Here is a 15,932-nt window from a genome sequence, read left to right as displayed (position 1 = left end):
GTGAACATGTTCACCTTTTAAAATTAATTTTTAAAAAAAAAACAACATGCACTGAATATCACTTATTAATATTATTATTATTATTATTATTGTTAATTTTTTTTACATTTTTGTTTTATGTCCACTGTATAACAAAATCATAGTTACAGCCATATGTTGTTCTCTACCAAATTTATGTTATAAAAAAAATTATTGTCTTGTACATTCACTGGTATTTCTCATGGCTGTGGAACTGCCATCAGCTGAAATGTTCTTTTGGTGATACGTACATTATATTTCTGAAGCAAATCCTTTGTTTAGTGACTTGTATATCTATATGGAATGGCACAACCATCAGTCCTGTGGCCATTTTGAATTTCTTGCTAGATATGGCTGTTACCAATTACTGGTATATGTCAAAAGTGTACGTAGGTTTGTTCTGGAAAGATTTGCATGCAGAAAAATTGCATAGTTTAATGAACAGGTGACATAACACCCACATATCATCTATCAGTATCAACAGAGATTAGGGGGATTGATTTATGTGTCTAGCAGATGTTGACAACATCAGGACAAAAATCTGCAGAAAGTAGCACATACCCCTAAATTTTCAATTGCCTAGCAGGTTTATATCTTACTGAAATGAATTGCCATAAGAGAGTTTTTATTATCACCATCTATCACCAACATAACATGTGAAAATGTAGAGTGACTTTTCAAGGGACATAACTCTGTCCAGAATGGAGATGATTCAGCAAAACCTCAAAAGATACCTTGATGCTTTCAGACAATGGACACACAAACTTGCAGCATCAGAATATGTTGAATTGTTCCTGAGCTGTGCTAGTTAGTAGAATCAGATATGATGTAGAATTTAAAATTGATTGCAAAATGGTATTGTTCAACCTGAAGAGACAGAACCATTATAATGCACATCTATCTGTAATATACAAATTTACTTCCCAAATGGTATTAAATTATGTGTAACAATTGCGGAATGGTTACAAAAGAGTAGGTGGATGGACAGATGAATGGACAGAAAAGATGATTATATCTTGATGTGGGGATGCAATTGATGACTTAAAAAGTTCCAGCTGATCACTGCAGGAAGTCCCTAATAACCACTGGTGATTTCACTAAGAACCACTGATGATAGTCACTAATAACCACTGGTAATGGTCACTAATATCTAACCACTGATGATGGTCACTAATAACCACTGGTGATGGTTACAAATTACAAATAATCACTGGCAATAGTCACTAAAAACCACTTGTGATGGTCACTAATAACCTTTAGTTATGGTCACACTGGTGATGGTAATTAATAAGAACTGGTGATAGTAATAACCACTGGTGATGCTTACTAATGAGCATTATTGATGGTCACTAATAACCACAGGTGATGGTTACTGATGGTCACTGAAAACCAGTAGTAATGGTCACTGATAACAAGTTGTGATGATCACTAATAACCACTGGTGACAGTCTCTAATAACCACATGTGATGATCATTAATAAGCACTGGTGATAGTAATAACCACTGATGATGGTCACTATTGTTGACACATCTTAGCTCCATCCCAGCATATATAGCTGGTTAGAACTTAGAAGTGACACCCTGATTATATCTAAAAATGTATTTTATTGTGGGTTGACCCTGTCCTCCCATAAGTTATCTGTGTATGTTCATTGTATAAAAACAATAATGTTGATTTTGAATTTTGCAGGGTTAATTTCTTTTTTATCATCATATTTGTAAGTTTTTTTAAATCCCATGAAGTCAAAATTGTATGTACTTTCCGACCCCCATAGGACTTTTTAGGGGTCCGAGTTCCTTAAGTTTTGACTTCCGATTTAGGGTCGTACTATTGTCCCAGTGACGTATTAATGTCATGGGCCAAATTCCTCCCCCTTGTTTTCTTTATACTGTTTTCTTATGTAGTTGACTTTGCCAGAGTCATTTAACCCCTTTTATTCATGTATTTATTTTGTGCATATATATATATATATATATATCCCCCTTTTTTTTTTTTTTTTTTTTTTTGATTAGTATGTTTCAAGTATGTTTTTTTTGTATTGGCTTATCTATGTCAAATGGTTCCAGTCTTTCTCTTAGGTAGGTACAGTCAAACCCACTTATCTCGACCTCGGTTATCTCGACAACCCGCTTATGTCGAGCGTTTTGGTCCGGTCCCGAAAAAATTCTTCTTTGTTATGCTATTTTTTACCCGCTTATCTCGACCTCTGTTAAGTCGATAACCCGGTTATGTCGGGCATAAGTTTCGGTCCGAAGTAACATGTGGACCCGCTTAATTCGACGAAATGCAACTTTTTAATGTCAATCTCACAGAAATTGTACAAGAAATAGTCAGCAAAAGCGATCGATTTTCAGGCACAATTTTGGTCCGTTACGGCAGTAGTCACATGTTTATTTCATATTCTTTCTATTTTTGGTTCGTAAGAGTAGCTTAATCGATTAGTTTATTAAGAATATATCATGTTCACTACATAAAATATTCAAGGATTCACAAAGACAAGAGTGTGTACAAATTACAATGTAACTTTATTTTACGAAAACGCAGAATCTTAGATGTCAGCTACATGTGTATTTTATCAATTCCCTTTTATTTCTTAAGGTACATTTCAGATATGAATTATGTTCCGAAGTACATGTATACAAGAAACAACAATCAAGGAGATACAAGTAATGAAATATTATGTACATGTACACATTAATAATCAATGTGCAGACGGAAAAGTGCTGATCGGCTGAATATTCAGGTCATGAAATTGCTCCATATGCACGTAATATCATGACGATTTATTGTATAGCATTTTATGACAAAATAGCCAAACATGTCAGCAATATTTTCAAAATATCTAGGAATTATAAACTGAACATAATGTAGTGGAAATACAAAAATATACGGTAACATTACCTACACGTACATGTACAATAAACGCATACTATATATGAATAAAAAAATGAATACTTTTTTCATTTTGAATCTATACATCTATAAAACACACAAGTACATAAACATATCATAATGTGCACTACATTATTTTTGTAGAAAATATGAAGTAATATCAGTCTGCTTTTGTTTACTCCGGTGCTGATTTGTAACGAACGATTCAAAAGCACTTACGTTTTCATACATATGCTCGGCACCGTCGACACTTGCCACAAACAATTTCATTTTTTTAATGCATTCAGCCATTTCACTGTAGCTTGGGATAGTGATAGGCTGATCATCATCATCATCATCATCATCTTGCTTGCATGATTGTATCTGCTTCGTTGTCACCGATTGGATTATTTCCTCATCAGTAAGTTCACCATAGGCATTGGCATCATCATCCACGTGAACATAATTAGAAAATTCATCCCGAGCAATGCCTATGGAGTCCGCAATCTCATCAGCCATCGCTTCAAGACCTATTTCTGATTGAGGCTCTTTAATTTCTTGTGCAATTAAACACTGCTGGTGAAATTCTTAATCAGAAATTTCCGGAAAAATACAATGGAACCAGCAGTTTTGAATGGTTTTCGGCGATACACTGTTCCAAGCTGCATGGGCATACATGATGGCGTCTAGCAGAGTTGGTTTATAGGATCGCTTTTCCTCAACTGCAAGCAAATAATTGCAAACTAAAGCTTTCCGATAATGGATTTTAAAAGCCTGAATTATTCCTTGGTCGAGTGGCTGAAGCTTACTGGTAGCATTGGGAGGAAGAAAATACACTGTGATTGCTTGTAACCCTTCTACACGTGGGTGAGCACGGCAGTTGTCTATTATCAATGCGATCTTTCGTTTTTCAAACTGTAAGTGGCGATCTAACTTGCGTAACCAGCTGGTAAAGATATCACCTGTCATCCAGCTATTTGACTGGCTTTTATAGTCAACGGGGAGAGAAGACCTATTCAGGTTTTTGAAGCATCTTGGATTTTCTGATTTTCCTATTATTAATGGCTTGATCTTGTCACTTCCATCCATATTTCCGGCCAAAAGCAAAGTTACTCTCTCTTTGGAGTTTTTTCCTCCATGGCATTTGTTTCCTTTGAAATCCATCGTCTTGTTTGCTTTGCAATAAAATAACCTTTGTATTTGATATCCTGCCGGTAAGTTCAAAGAATTAGTTTACTGCTCGCTACCGGATGTGTTTATTCACCACCCGCGCATCTATTTATTTGCCATCTGGAATCATAATTGATACAAACTCGCATTGATGCCTGCGGGGTAAGTAGTCTACTCAACATTAACTTGCTTTAATAAATACTCTTTGTAACCCATGCTAGCGAAAGGAGTGTCATTTGCACTCACAGTCAATGTACATGTACATGTACATGTATTTTCAAAAACATTTATTGATCTTTATCTGCGAGATACTGTCATATATTAACCTGGATATAATACAATCTTGGTTATTTTGCACCTAACACCGCGTTATGCGTGAATGGCGGGTGCCTGAAAGCAATCGGTGGATGTTTCTCTCTCACTCTCTTGTTTGTGATTTTCTTTGATCCATTTTTCAATCTGATAACATATTCAAACCTCTGAGTACAACCAAACATGATTTGTTTTTCAATATTCATATCAATTATAAAAATGCGTCGTGTGTTATCTGACATAAGTGATGCACACTACAGTAATGGATGCATACGCTACATGTGATATAAGGAGTTCATAGATATATTTTTTCTTTAATAAATTACTTATGATGATAAAAAAGGAATAAATGATAACAACACCAGGTTAGTTCATTTCATTTTATTATCAATTAAGCGTTTTGTTTATTTTATTGTAACATGCAGTGGGAGGGGATTCCAGTAAACACCAGCAAGAGACAGGAGTAATGCTCAAGGACATTTTTAAAATTACCGGTTTTTATGAACCCGAATATCTCGGGACCCGGTTATGTCGACGATTTTTTTACACCCCCAACGTAATCAAGATAACCGGGTTTGACTGTATATAAGAATAATAAAGTGTGTATATATGTTTGTGTGTTTGTGTATCTTGTGGGGGGCGGGTTGTATTGCGTCTTCGCATACTATTTTTTGTATAGATTTTAGCAGGGTGGTGGTTTTTCTTATGGTTCAATTTTTTCCACTTTTTAGTGTATGCATCTTAATTCGGTGTAGTTCTCTTTTCCCCGTTTGTTAAACAGGGAGTTGAGAGCTATATTAGGTTTTAATTGATGTACCGTGGTACTCTTGTATTTCTAATCATTATGTAGACTTTTGGGTAGTATAATATTTCTTTTAGTTTCTTGTTTGGCTGGGTCAGATTGTTTATTATGTTGGTCTTATGTACCTTTGCTAGATCTTAATGTGTTACTCGAGTTTGTATATTATTTGCTCAAAGCTGGTTTCAGTACATATCGCTGAAGAATTTGCCCCGGGTCAGTCTTCATGAAATGATCCGTGGGCAAATTGACCTCCTGGCGCTCTATGTCAATTTGGTGTTGGGGCAAGCATTTTCCTGCCATCAAGCAGCGGTATGCTCTGTAGTGGATACTTCTGGGTCTGTCTGGAGGTTTCTGGTAGTCCATCAGGCTTGTTCATGTATATATAATTATTTTCTTAGGATTTAATTTTGAATAAGGTTATACGACTGTGGCACAGGTTCCATCATCAGAAACTTTAATAACCGTCTGAGATGAAACCTCTGTCACATCCATCGTTCGTCTATTAATTTACTTTCGAATTTTAATGTTCAGTTAGTACTGTACTATTTCGTTATTAAATTATAATTCTAAGTCAGATTATATTAAACCTTACTTTTGTTTTCAATTTTATTTTAATTATTTATAAAGAAGAGGTTTGCGAATAAATCCCTTTCGGGTATCATTTTCTCATATGAATTTTCATTCTCCGCCCTGTCTTTATTTAGATAGATATCTTCATATTGATCTAAAAATTTACTAGTTCATATTTATGAAAAATGAATTATAAGGGAGGGTGAGCCGATATGAGTCCCTTTCGGGTGTGTTATGATTTCTCACATGGCATCCCGCCCTTATTTATATTTGGATTTTTGAATTTTGAATATTGATTTGAATTATCACTCATATATAATGGTAAGTTCAGTTGTTTTGTTAGGTCATATTTGTATTGCTTGAGTTTGATGTGGAGGAGCTCCGAAGAGTCTTGTTAAAGAATCAGGTATGATCTGTCCCTCATGGAGCCCCGCCACAGCTTGTTTGTTGTAGGTCAAATCCGTTATACATGGTTGTTTATTTATTCTGTACTGGTCAATGAAGTTACAACGGCGGACAGACTTTATCCGCAGTCGTAGTATCTTCATGTATATTAGAGAAGAAAATCTGTGCTGATAATAGGATATGTAAACTGTTATAGCATTACCTTAGTAATAGACCAGCTACTTTTTGACTTTGCATTTCTACTAATATTTTCATGTTAATTCCTTTTTTTAAATAAATTTGTTGCAGAAATGGCGTCCTTTCTGCAGTTTTTTTGAAAACAAAGTTGAGGACTTTAATATGGGAACCCTCATCAGGACTGACAGCAGAAAAGAATTTTCGGAAGAAAATTCAATGCTTGGTAAAGTTTTTTCAGTTGCTTTATACTGGAATTTGTATTGGTCTTCTCACCATACGATATGTGTCTCACGGCTCCATCTGTTGTCAACAGTTTGTAAAAATACAATTTCAGAAATTTGTCCCACTTTGCTCCATGTAATAATCTGTTGTCAACAGTTTGTAAAAATTCATTTTCAGAAACTTGCCCCAGTTTGCTCCATGTAATAATCTGTTGTCAAAATTTGTAATAATGCAGTTTAAGAAACTTGTCTCAGTTTGTCTATCATTTATAATTAGTAATATCAAGGTTGTTTTTTACCACAGGTTAGTTGTGAGCTTTTGTTTTTTTTTTTATATGTTTGGACAAACTTTTGATTTCCAGTCTAAAACCTTTTACTACTTATGACTTTTGATACTTCCATACCATTCTATACAAATGTATGTTCTTTTTTAATTTTCAGTGCTGAGGATACAATTTCTAGCAGTGGAAATTGCAAGGAACAGAGAAGGATATAATGATGGCATTCGGAAACTGAAGAGCAAAGAAGTGGCTAGGTAGTACAAGGAGTGTAATACTTTTATTATAAGTAGTTGATGAAGATTTTCCACAAATGGACATGGATGCTTTGACTACATTTTGATATGAACAGATAACACAAAATAGTGTGCAATGAAGTGTGGATACCATTTTGAACTGATATCCTTCTGAACTGTGATAACACATTATGACAAGTATCACTTTGTGATCCATTAAAATCAAAATGAAGTCAGCCTTGAGTTAACTTCAGGGGCATGGTTAAATAAAGCCAGCAGATTTACTGTTATCAAGACATTGTGGAATAAAGCCAGCAGATTTACTGTTATCAAGACATTGTGGAATAAAGCCAGCAGATTTACTGTTATCAGGACCTTCTGGAATAACACCAGTAGATTTACTGTTATCAGGGCCATGTGGAAAAAGCCACAGGATATGTTGTTATCAGGATCTTATGGAATAAAGCCAGCAGATTTATTGTTATCAAGACCATATGGAATAAAGCCAGCAGATTTACTGTTATCAAGACCATATGGAATAAAGCCAGCAGATTTACTGTTATCAGGACCTTGTGAAATAAAGCCCACATATTTAATGCTATCAGCACCTTGAGTAAAAGAGCCAGCAAATTTACCTTGTGGAAATTGTTATAGTTTTTCCTTACTGAAATATATTTGATCATTACTTACATGTCACTGAAGACATTGTGTAATAATTTTGAAGACTTTTTATTGTTCAGAACCTTATGGTTATTTCTGTCATGCACAGTATTGAAGCCAGCTAGCTGAAATATATGTGAATTGTATTTACTTGACAGTCAAACCTTATTTAAAAGTTTCACAAATTACCGTTCACAAAAACTTTTTAAAATGAAGCCACTAATATTTAAAACTGCGGACCTGGTGAAATGTATTTGACAGATTTATTATTTCATTTACTTGGGCAAAAAATTTAAATATTTTACTAATGTGTTGTGCACTGAAGGTGCATTTCTTGTTAGCTTTATATTCTTATCACCATATTGCTTTCATTAGTTTTAATTTTCAATGTTTACATGCATGACAACATTAAACAGTTTTTTGTTGTCGTATGGAAATGAGATTTTTATGTTTACTATCATCAAGTATGGCATTTGACTGGTTTAGTATTTTCTGTGGATTTTTTTTTACCGAACAATAAGTTCACAGTTTAGTACCAAAACATATTGGTCATAAAATATTTGGTTTGTGTCCAGTATTGTTTTCATTTTGCAAGTGGGAATTACCATATATAAAACATACCATGCCTGACAGACAACCTGCATGATGGATAATTTAAAATGCATTTATTTTATTGGTGCTTGACATAACTCACAAACGCCAAATCCCGAACACATTTATTGTTGACATGACCAAGTTTTAAATTGCTGAAAAGAAGAAACAGAATTGCCAAAACTCGTTAGATATTTGAGATTCTGGATTTCAGGGATGTTGGAAGCCATTAACAGGATCTATCTAGAAGGTACAATTTGAGTCATGCTGATTTCTAAAATAAATTGGAAGAAAAAGTCAACTGAATGTGCAAAAATTGCACCAAACATCTTCAAGCCATGCCTTTATTTTTTCATTAAATAACTCCTATATTCAGAAAATCCCCATTTTATTCAGTTCTATAACAGACCCTGTATTAAAACTAAGCAACACATCTTAAGATTGGAGTGTTGGTAGTGTTGTCAACTAAAAATATATAATTCCAACCTTTTCCCCATCAGTTGTGTGTAACATATGGCAACAGTAAAAATCATTTCTCAAAAACCCTTTCTTTAACAAATGGAAGCCATTACAAGACTTAAAAACTGTCCTTTTCACATTGTACTTATATTTTAATTGTTCATTTTAACAAGTTGTTTCTATCATAGCTTTATCATCTTTCTAATTCATTGATTGTATGATCTTTTCAAAAATATATTGATTCCCAGTAGGAAAAACCCATAGATTTACACATTGTATATGTACTTTATGCTAAGTGAGAAATTCTTATAAATTTTGATCAGTAATGTGGTTGAATCTATGTAAATATTATTTACTTTATGTACATCATCCAATAAAATCCTATGTCAGGAAAGGTCTTTGTTCTTATCTCACCTGACTGAACCTACCTTTTACCTCGACTCTTTCTTTTGGAATTAGTGTATTCTGTTGTCATTGGTGTCACTTGTTTTTGTTCTTAGTTCATGAGACTGAAAGTAGTTTAGACTTGGACTCATCCTGTTGAAATCAGTGTTTTCTGGTGTTTTGTAACTGTTGTTTTTTTAATTTTCATTTTGTTTGGATTCAGTTACTCTTAGACTTGTATGCCACACCACAAATGTAGAATGGTTAAAGAGTGTTACTCGTGTCCATGTCTCAGGCATTGTTACGCCCAGAGATATGCACCCTGGTATGTAGCTGCATCATGGAGAATACAATACCCTCTTACCAAAAGTAGGATTGTATGAGCTATATATACATTTCTCACTAAAGTGATTTCCATTCAGTTTTGCTTTATTGAGTTTTTCAGGCTTAACTGGCTTCAGAGGTATGCAGTTTTGTGTGTGGATGCAACTTGGTAGGTGCCACCAAGCCAAAATTAAGTCACTTTCATATATTTCATGCTTTCAATGACTTCTGTTCATTGGGGGGGGGGGGGTCAGCTGTGTTTTATCTACAGAAGGCTTCATGTAAGTCATTTGACTCATCAAGGCAAAAAACAGTGAGTCGAAATCCAATCTTAATGAGAACTATTCAAGCTAATGATCATTCTCTAGTTATACTGTTTAAATACACAACAAAAACATTAATTATATAATGTGATTAAAGCCAATAAGGCAATTCCCTTTCCAAAAGCATCTGAACATTATATAGTTGTTAAAAATCATGTTGATGGTTTCATGTCTTCAGAAATAATCTAAGCTCATATGACAAGCCGTTTATTGTTGTATATGTCAGTGCTTTCGTCTGCCACTGATGTCACAAATGACAGATTTTGCAGGTCACATACAAGACTATCCTCAACAGTGTTTGGTAGGCGCTCCAGTACCTCTGAACAGGTAGAAGTTGAGTCATACTGATCGGTATAATTCTTCAAAATGCCAATGGCATCAATTTCTGTAGCTGTTAAATCATGTATTAAATTAGGAAGAGATTTGCATTAAAACAAGGATGTCTTCTACACTCAGCCAATGTACACACATAAGTCGCACTTGCTGCTATGTCTTGTTTGTAAAACTGCACTAAAATCTGCCTGGTGTTGTGGACCTTCAATCTGCATTTTTTGTTATGATTACCAAGCATGCCTTGCCAGTGTACTGTTCTGAAAGTTATTGTTTTTTGCATATTTGGTTTTTTTTAGCCTCAGTACATATTTGACAAAAACATGAAGGTGTCTTCTGCCATATTCTTCACTCGACTTCACTTCTTTTTGAAAAAGTAGCCATGGTATGTTTTCAACTATTGCTGCACAAAATTTTACGTTTTCTCTAACGAGTAACTGGTACCTCATCTTTAGATGATGAAGGCTCCACTGGTTTGGTGACAATTCTATTATTGATAGTTGGTTTTACAAATGCGGTCCAAATGATAATTTTGTTTGTTTCAGATCTATTTAAATATTTTGGATGCCATTTTCAGTTGAATGCTGACAGTATCTTGGAACAATGCAAGGCATACACTTGAGTGAATGGAAATTGTTGCTTTGTTGCTTGACAAGGATGTGCATAAAATAATGGTTTCTTGTGAAAATCACTTTAAAATCATGTGTTTATTTTCTGCCTCTTACTTGTCTGTGGTGATTATATGGTTCTAACATCCATTGCTACAAATGATGTTACTGTTATAGGTCACATAAAATTAGCTCCAGGCTCCATACTCGCTTGTAACCCCATGTATTATGATAACATCAGTGTAAAAAACTGACTTGCATGTGTTTTCCATTTGGAAGAGTTGTAATCTAGCCAATAAAGTAGCTAGAGCAAACTTTTATTTTGTGTTAATCAGCAAAACATAACATTGGGGTGCATCAATTTATGTACCATTGATGATTTTTAGACCAAATCTTTGTTTGGTGTTAATCAGCAAAGCATAACATTTGGGTGCATCAGTTTACCTATCATCGACGACTTTTGTGCATCAAATTGGAAAAGTCTGCATATTTGACGTATCATGCGTGGGTAGATAACACATTGGGTCAGATTCTCATGCATTATTGGCCAGAGTGATGCATCTTGGTGTGTGTGTGTGAGAGAAATGCTGCATACAGTACAGTTTTACTAAAACTTGGTCAATCAGACCTAATTTTCACATTTATTTTGGTTTAGAAGTTCTGCTTTTAGGTTAGTTTCTCAGGAATGCAGGTTTTTTGGGACGTACTTTGCCGAGTACAATGCCACAGAGTTAGAGCTAAATATGAAGTAGCAGGTAGCAAATGTTTGTCACTTACTGGTGGCAGAATGACTTACCATTCGCCAAAGGCTTTTTCCATAACACATTCAATTCATGTGAATATTACACAAACCTTGAAATAAAACCATTTAGATCTGTACATGTTTATCTTCATTTACATTGTGAAAGTGCTTGCTAGAAACTTCCAGAAATTGCTGAAAACATCAACCTAACTTCTTTTGGTAAACATCAGCAATTGCAAGGTTTATGTGTAACTTGAGAGAAAAAGAGTGTTGGAAAGGTTGGATGTTTCTTATTGAGTGCAATTCTATCATGCCAGAAGTAAGTCAGAATGATCAATATTTTATTACTTAGCAACGTTTGCATTTATGTCAGTGTTTTATGTGTGTTTTGATTACAGGGTTGTACCAACATGGGTGTGTGTTGTGATGTGATTTGGATTTTTAACGTAGCTTTAACAATTTTCCAGTCATATCGCTACGATGTCTGCAATATGGCAGTTTATAGTGATGTACAGCACTGGGGCATCATGCCGCAGACATGTAGCATGATGTCCCACCCAGTCACATTATCCTGACACCGGGCCGACCAGTCCTAACACTAACCTCTTAATGCTGAGCGCCAAGCGAAGCAGCTGTTAGTACCATTTTTGTAAGTCTTTGGTATGACTCGGCCGGGGATCGAACCCATGACCTCCCGCATCCAAGGCGGACACTCTAACCACTAGGCCACCGGAGCGGTCCCAGCATGGGTGAAAAGGGTGGCTGAGCATTAAGACATTGATTTAAAGGTTCAGATCTCACACATACTGTTGCCTTTACTCATGACGTGTGTGTGTGTGTGTGTGCGTGCCGGATGATACATAGAAAAATTAGTTAATGTAACAGAAGATCAGAAAAAATGTCGATGCTTTATATTTTAAAAATATTGTAAAGGAACAATGCATTCACCTGTAGATCTCATTTGTGCAATATATATATGCAGAGATATTAAGGATGTTAAGGTTAACAAAAGAAATAAGAACAATTTTTGCAAATGGTTTTTTTGGTTTCATAAGAAGTTAATGACAAATGAAATTCTCAATGCCTTGGAAGAGCCTTCCAATAAATGTATGGTTTGCACACACACACCCAACTCTCTTGTATTACAAAACTTACGCAGATGAACTGACATGTTATAATTAAGGTGTGAAATAAAATGTTCTGTCTTGCCACAAAGGATCGGGAACAATTTGTGTATACTAAATAATGATCCATTTAACCATAAAATAATTCAGTATAGTGTTTAAGTATATACATGTACATAATTTCATCAAAGAATAAGTCTTCATCCATTAATAAATACTAAAACAAAGACTCACTTGTGATCATTTCTACAAAAGGTAGCCAAGGTTTACCTTTGATCCCATAGGAAGAGTCCCAGAATCTCTATGCACTGCTCCAGTGGCCTAAGTGGTTAGAGTGTCAGCCTCGGATATGTGAGGTCACAGGTTCAAACCCCAGCTGAGTCATACCAAAGACCTTTAAAAATGGTATGAACAGCTACCTTGCTTGGCACTTAGCTTAAGAGGTTAGTGTTAGGACTGGTTGGCCTGGTGTCAGGATAATGTGACTGGGTGGGACATGATGCCACACGTCTGCAGGATGATGCCTCAGGTCTAGACATCACTATAAACTGCCACATTATTTACATGATAGCTATATGACTAAAAAACTATATTAAAAATCCAAATCACATAAACCCCCGGACTTTTTACTCACCAATACATGAAAAATGCTATATGCAGAACATTAGGACTTTTGGGGAACTCTTTGTGTTAGATTTCTTAAAAAGACCTTGGCATAACTCTGCCATTTTATTGTCTTATTCTTTCAGACATCTATCCTCAGTTATCTGTCTGACAAATTAACATGTAAATTCAATAAAGTGGTATTTCGCTGTTTTCTTTTTCAGAGTTTTATGAGTTGAACAGGGACATAGAGAATTCCTGGCAGAATTTATCACTTAGAAGATAATAAATGTAAAACCAGACTTGGACATTTCATTTTCATTCATTGGCAGACATGATGATTTTTTATTGGTCTTATTCATTTAATCCATCCAAAACAAAAAACTAAGTCAGACTTGAATAATTAAAAAAAAATCAAAATTGAATAATTCAAATCTAGTCAAAATTGAATAATTCAAACCAAGTCAAACTTTGGTAATTTAAAAAGAGTAAAACTTGATAATTCAAACAGAGTCTAAATTGGAGAATTCAAGCCATGTAAAATTTGAATAATTCAGACTGAGTAAAATGGGCATAATAGAAACCAAGTGAAATTAAAGTAATTTAAACCAGGTAAAACTTGAATGATTGAAACGTTTATCGCTTTAAAACTTGGCATTACCTGTTCAAGTCTCCTCTGAAGTTTTCTATGCTTAATAAACTCAAAAGTAACAAAACCTCAATCCAAAAATATGGTCCCAGGGTGCTTAAAGTTTATGAAGCTCTAATGCTTTGCATATCTTGACCATAATTATGAAAATTTTAATCTCCAAATAATAGGAGATATAGCAATATGTATGTGGTGATCTTTGCACTTCATCACATTAATTATAATTAAATCTACAAGATTTTACATACATTAGTTGGGCTATCATGAATGTACATACATGCAGGGTGTAACAGTAAGGATATCGTGTAACAGTAAGGATCTGGTGTAGATGTAAGGGTCTTGTGTAACAGTAAGAGTCATGTGTAACAATAAGGTTCTTGTGTAACAGTATGGGTCTTGTGCAACAGTAAGAGGCCTGTGTAACCATAGACCGCTCCGGTGGCCTAAGTGATTAGAGTGTCCGCCAAGGCTTGATGCCTAGTGCTCGACATCACTATTAACTGTGACACTGTGGACATCATAGTGATATGACTGAACAATTGTTAAAGCTATGTTAAAAATCCAAATCACACACATGTTTGTAACTATAAGGATCTGGTGTAACAGTAAGAGTCTGGTGTAACAGTAAGGGTCTTCTGTGGCAGTAAGGGTACTGTGTAACAGTAAGAGTCTTGTGTAATGGTAAAGGTCTTGTGTAACGGTAAGGGTCTTCTGTGGCAGTTAGAGTACTGAGTAATAGTAAGGGTATTGTGTAACACTGAACGTCTTCTGTAACAGTAAGGGTCTTGCATAACAGTAAGGGTATTGTGTAACAGGGTATTGTGTAACAGTATGGGTACTGTGTAACAGTAAGGGTATTGTGTAACACAAGTGCATAGTAAAGTATAATAATTAATGCAAATTAACTAGGTTTATAGCATCCCTGTGGGTATTAAAGCCAGGTCATGATGTTACTAAATGTAAAGATACTTACCTCCTTCAGCATGTGGTCACATCATGCATGTTAACAAGACAAATTGCCAATGACTTTCACTGGTATATGCTGGACAAGTTTGGACTTGAGCAGCACATGGAACTTAACCAAAGTAATGACAGGTCACAGTTACTAAAACTCTTAACAATCGACCTTGAAAGTAGCCTGAACAAAACACAACTTCACCATTTTCAGATCTGTTCATGTTAGTTTCTTGTCCTTGTATCTTGAGTGTACTTGGCCTTAAGATCAAATGTTGGTGAAAAGCGGATCTCCCAAGATCAGCTCCTACCAAAATGTTGTATCTATAAGACCCCATTTTAATCTGTTCTCTTTTTTTTTTTTAAATTAACTCTCCTTCTAGAGGAATTTCCAGATTGATTGATTGATTGATTGATTAATCTGTTGATTGATTGGTTGATTGAATGTGTAAAAGCAATGACTTTGTAACAGCAAGGGTCTTGTTTAACAAAACTGACTGGCTTCATATATTAGATTTAAATGCTTCACTGAATTCATCTACCCTAGTAATTAAATTTAATTAGGGAAACGTTTGTACGCATTATTGTGTGTAATATGAAACTAATACTCATATCATTCTGTCCACATTAATTGTTTTAACTTTTCTTAAGGGGCCACGAGTGGTCTAAAGCACTCACCATTCTGGATCACTACCATCTCACCTCTGTGTGCATAGTTTCGAGGCTCAGGCTTGACTAAATAGGTACGTGAGAAAGCTTACCAGTAGCTTGTCGTGGGTCAGCAGTTTTTCCTGGGGTTTTCCAGGGTTCTTCCTCTACCAGTTATACTAGCCACCATGTATAGCCTATCTCATGCTGAAATATGGTGTTAAACCCTATAACAACAACAACAAAAACAGTTGTTTGTAAAAACTGGTCAGATTTCAGCCAAATTTTGTCATAGAGCAGTCTTGTGAATTTTTAACAAATACTACTTGTTCTGTCATCATTATTATATAGAAAACACTGGCATAAAAGTATTTCAAGTTTTATTACCAAATTATGCTGATCTTTTAAATATAGCTGCTGTTATAATGAACTTAGAAAAAGCTTTAAATGACTTCTGGAAAAATGATCTAAG

The 15,932-nt window shown here is 35.0% G+C and overlaps 1 protein-coding gene across 3 annotated transcripts in view; it reads left to right on the top strand.

The window, feature by feature from the left end:
- The window catches only part of LOC149795062 (protein PBDC1-like), a 36,442-nt gene extending 24,823 nt beyond the window's left edge, over positions 1–11,619 (top strand). For 2 of the 3 annotated variants that reach the window (XM_089964764.1, XM_089964765.1), the window contains exons 5-6: positions 6,438–6,549; positions 6,989–11,619. In XM_089964764.1, coding sequence (XP_089820890.1) covers positions 6,438–6,549; positions 6,989–7,086 — 210 coding nt within the window. In that variant the 3' untranslated portion in view covers positions 7,087–11,619. The remainder of the gene's footprint in view (positions 1–6,437; positions 6,550–6,988) is intronic. The other variant, XM_089964766.1, reaches the window with a different exon arrangement.
- Positions 11,620–15,932: the final 4,313 nt, after the last annotated feature.

This window comes from Sinohyriopsis cumingii, chromosome 7 (genome assembly GCF_028554795.1).
Source record: "Sinohyriopsis cumingii isolate HCF-2022 chromosome 7, ASM2855479v2, whole genome shotgun sequence".
Taxonomy (NCBI): domain Eukaryota; kingdom Metazoa; phylum Mollusca; class Bivalvia; order Unionida; family Unionidae; genus Sinohyriopsis; species Sinohyriopsis cumingii.
This window is presented reverse-complemented; position numbering and strand designations above follow the sequence as displayed.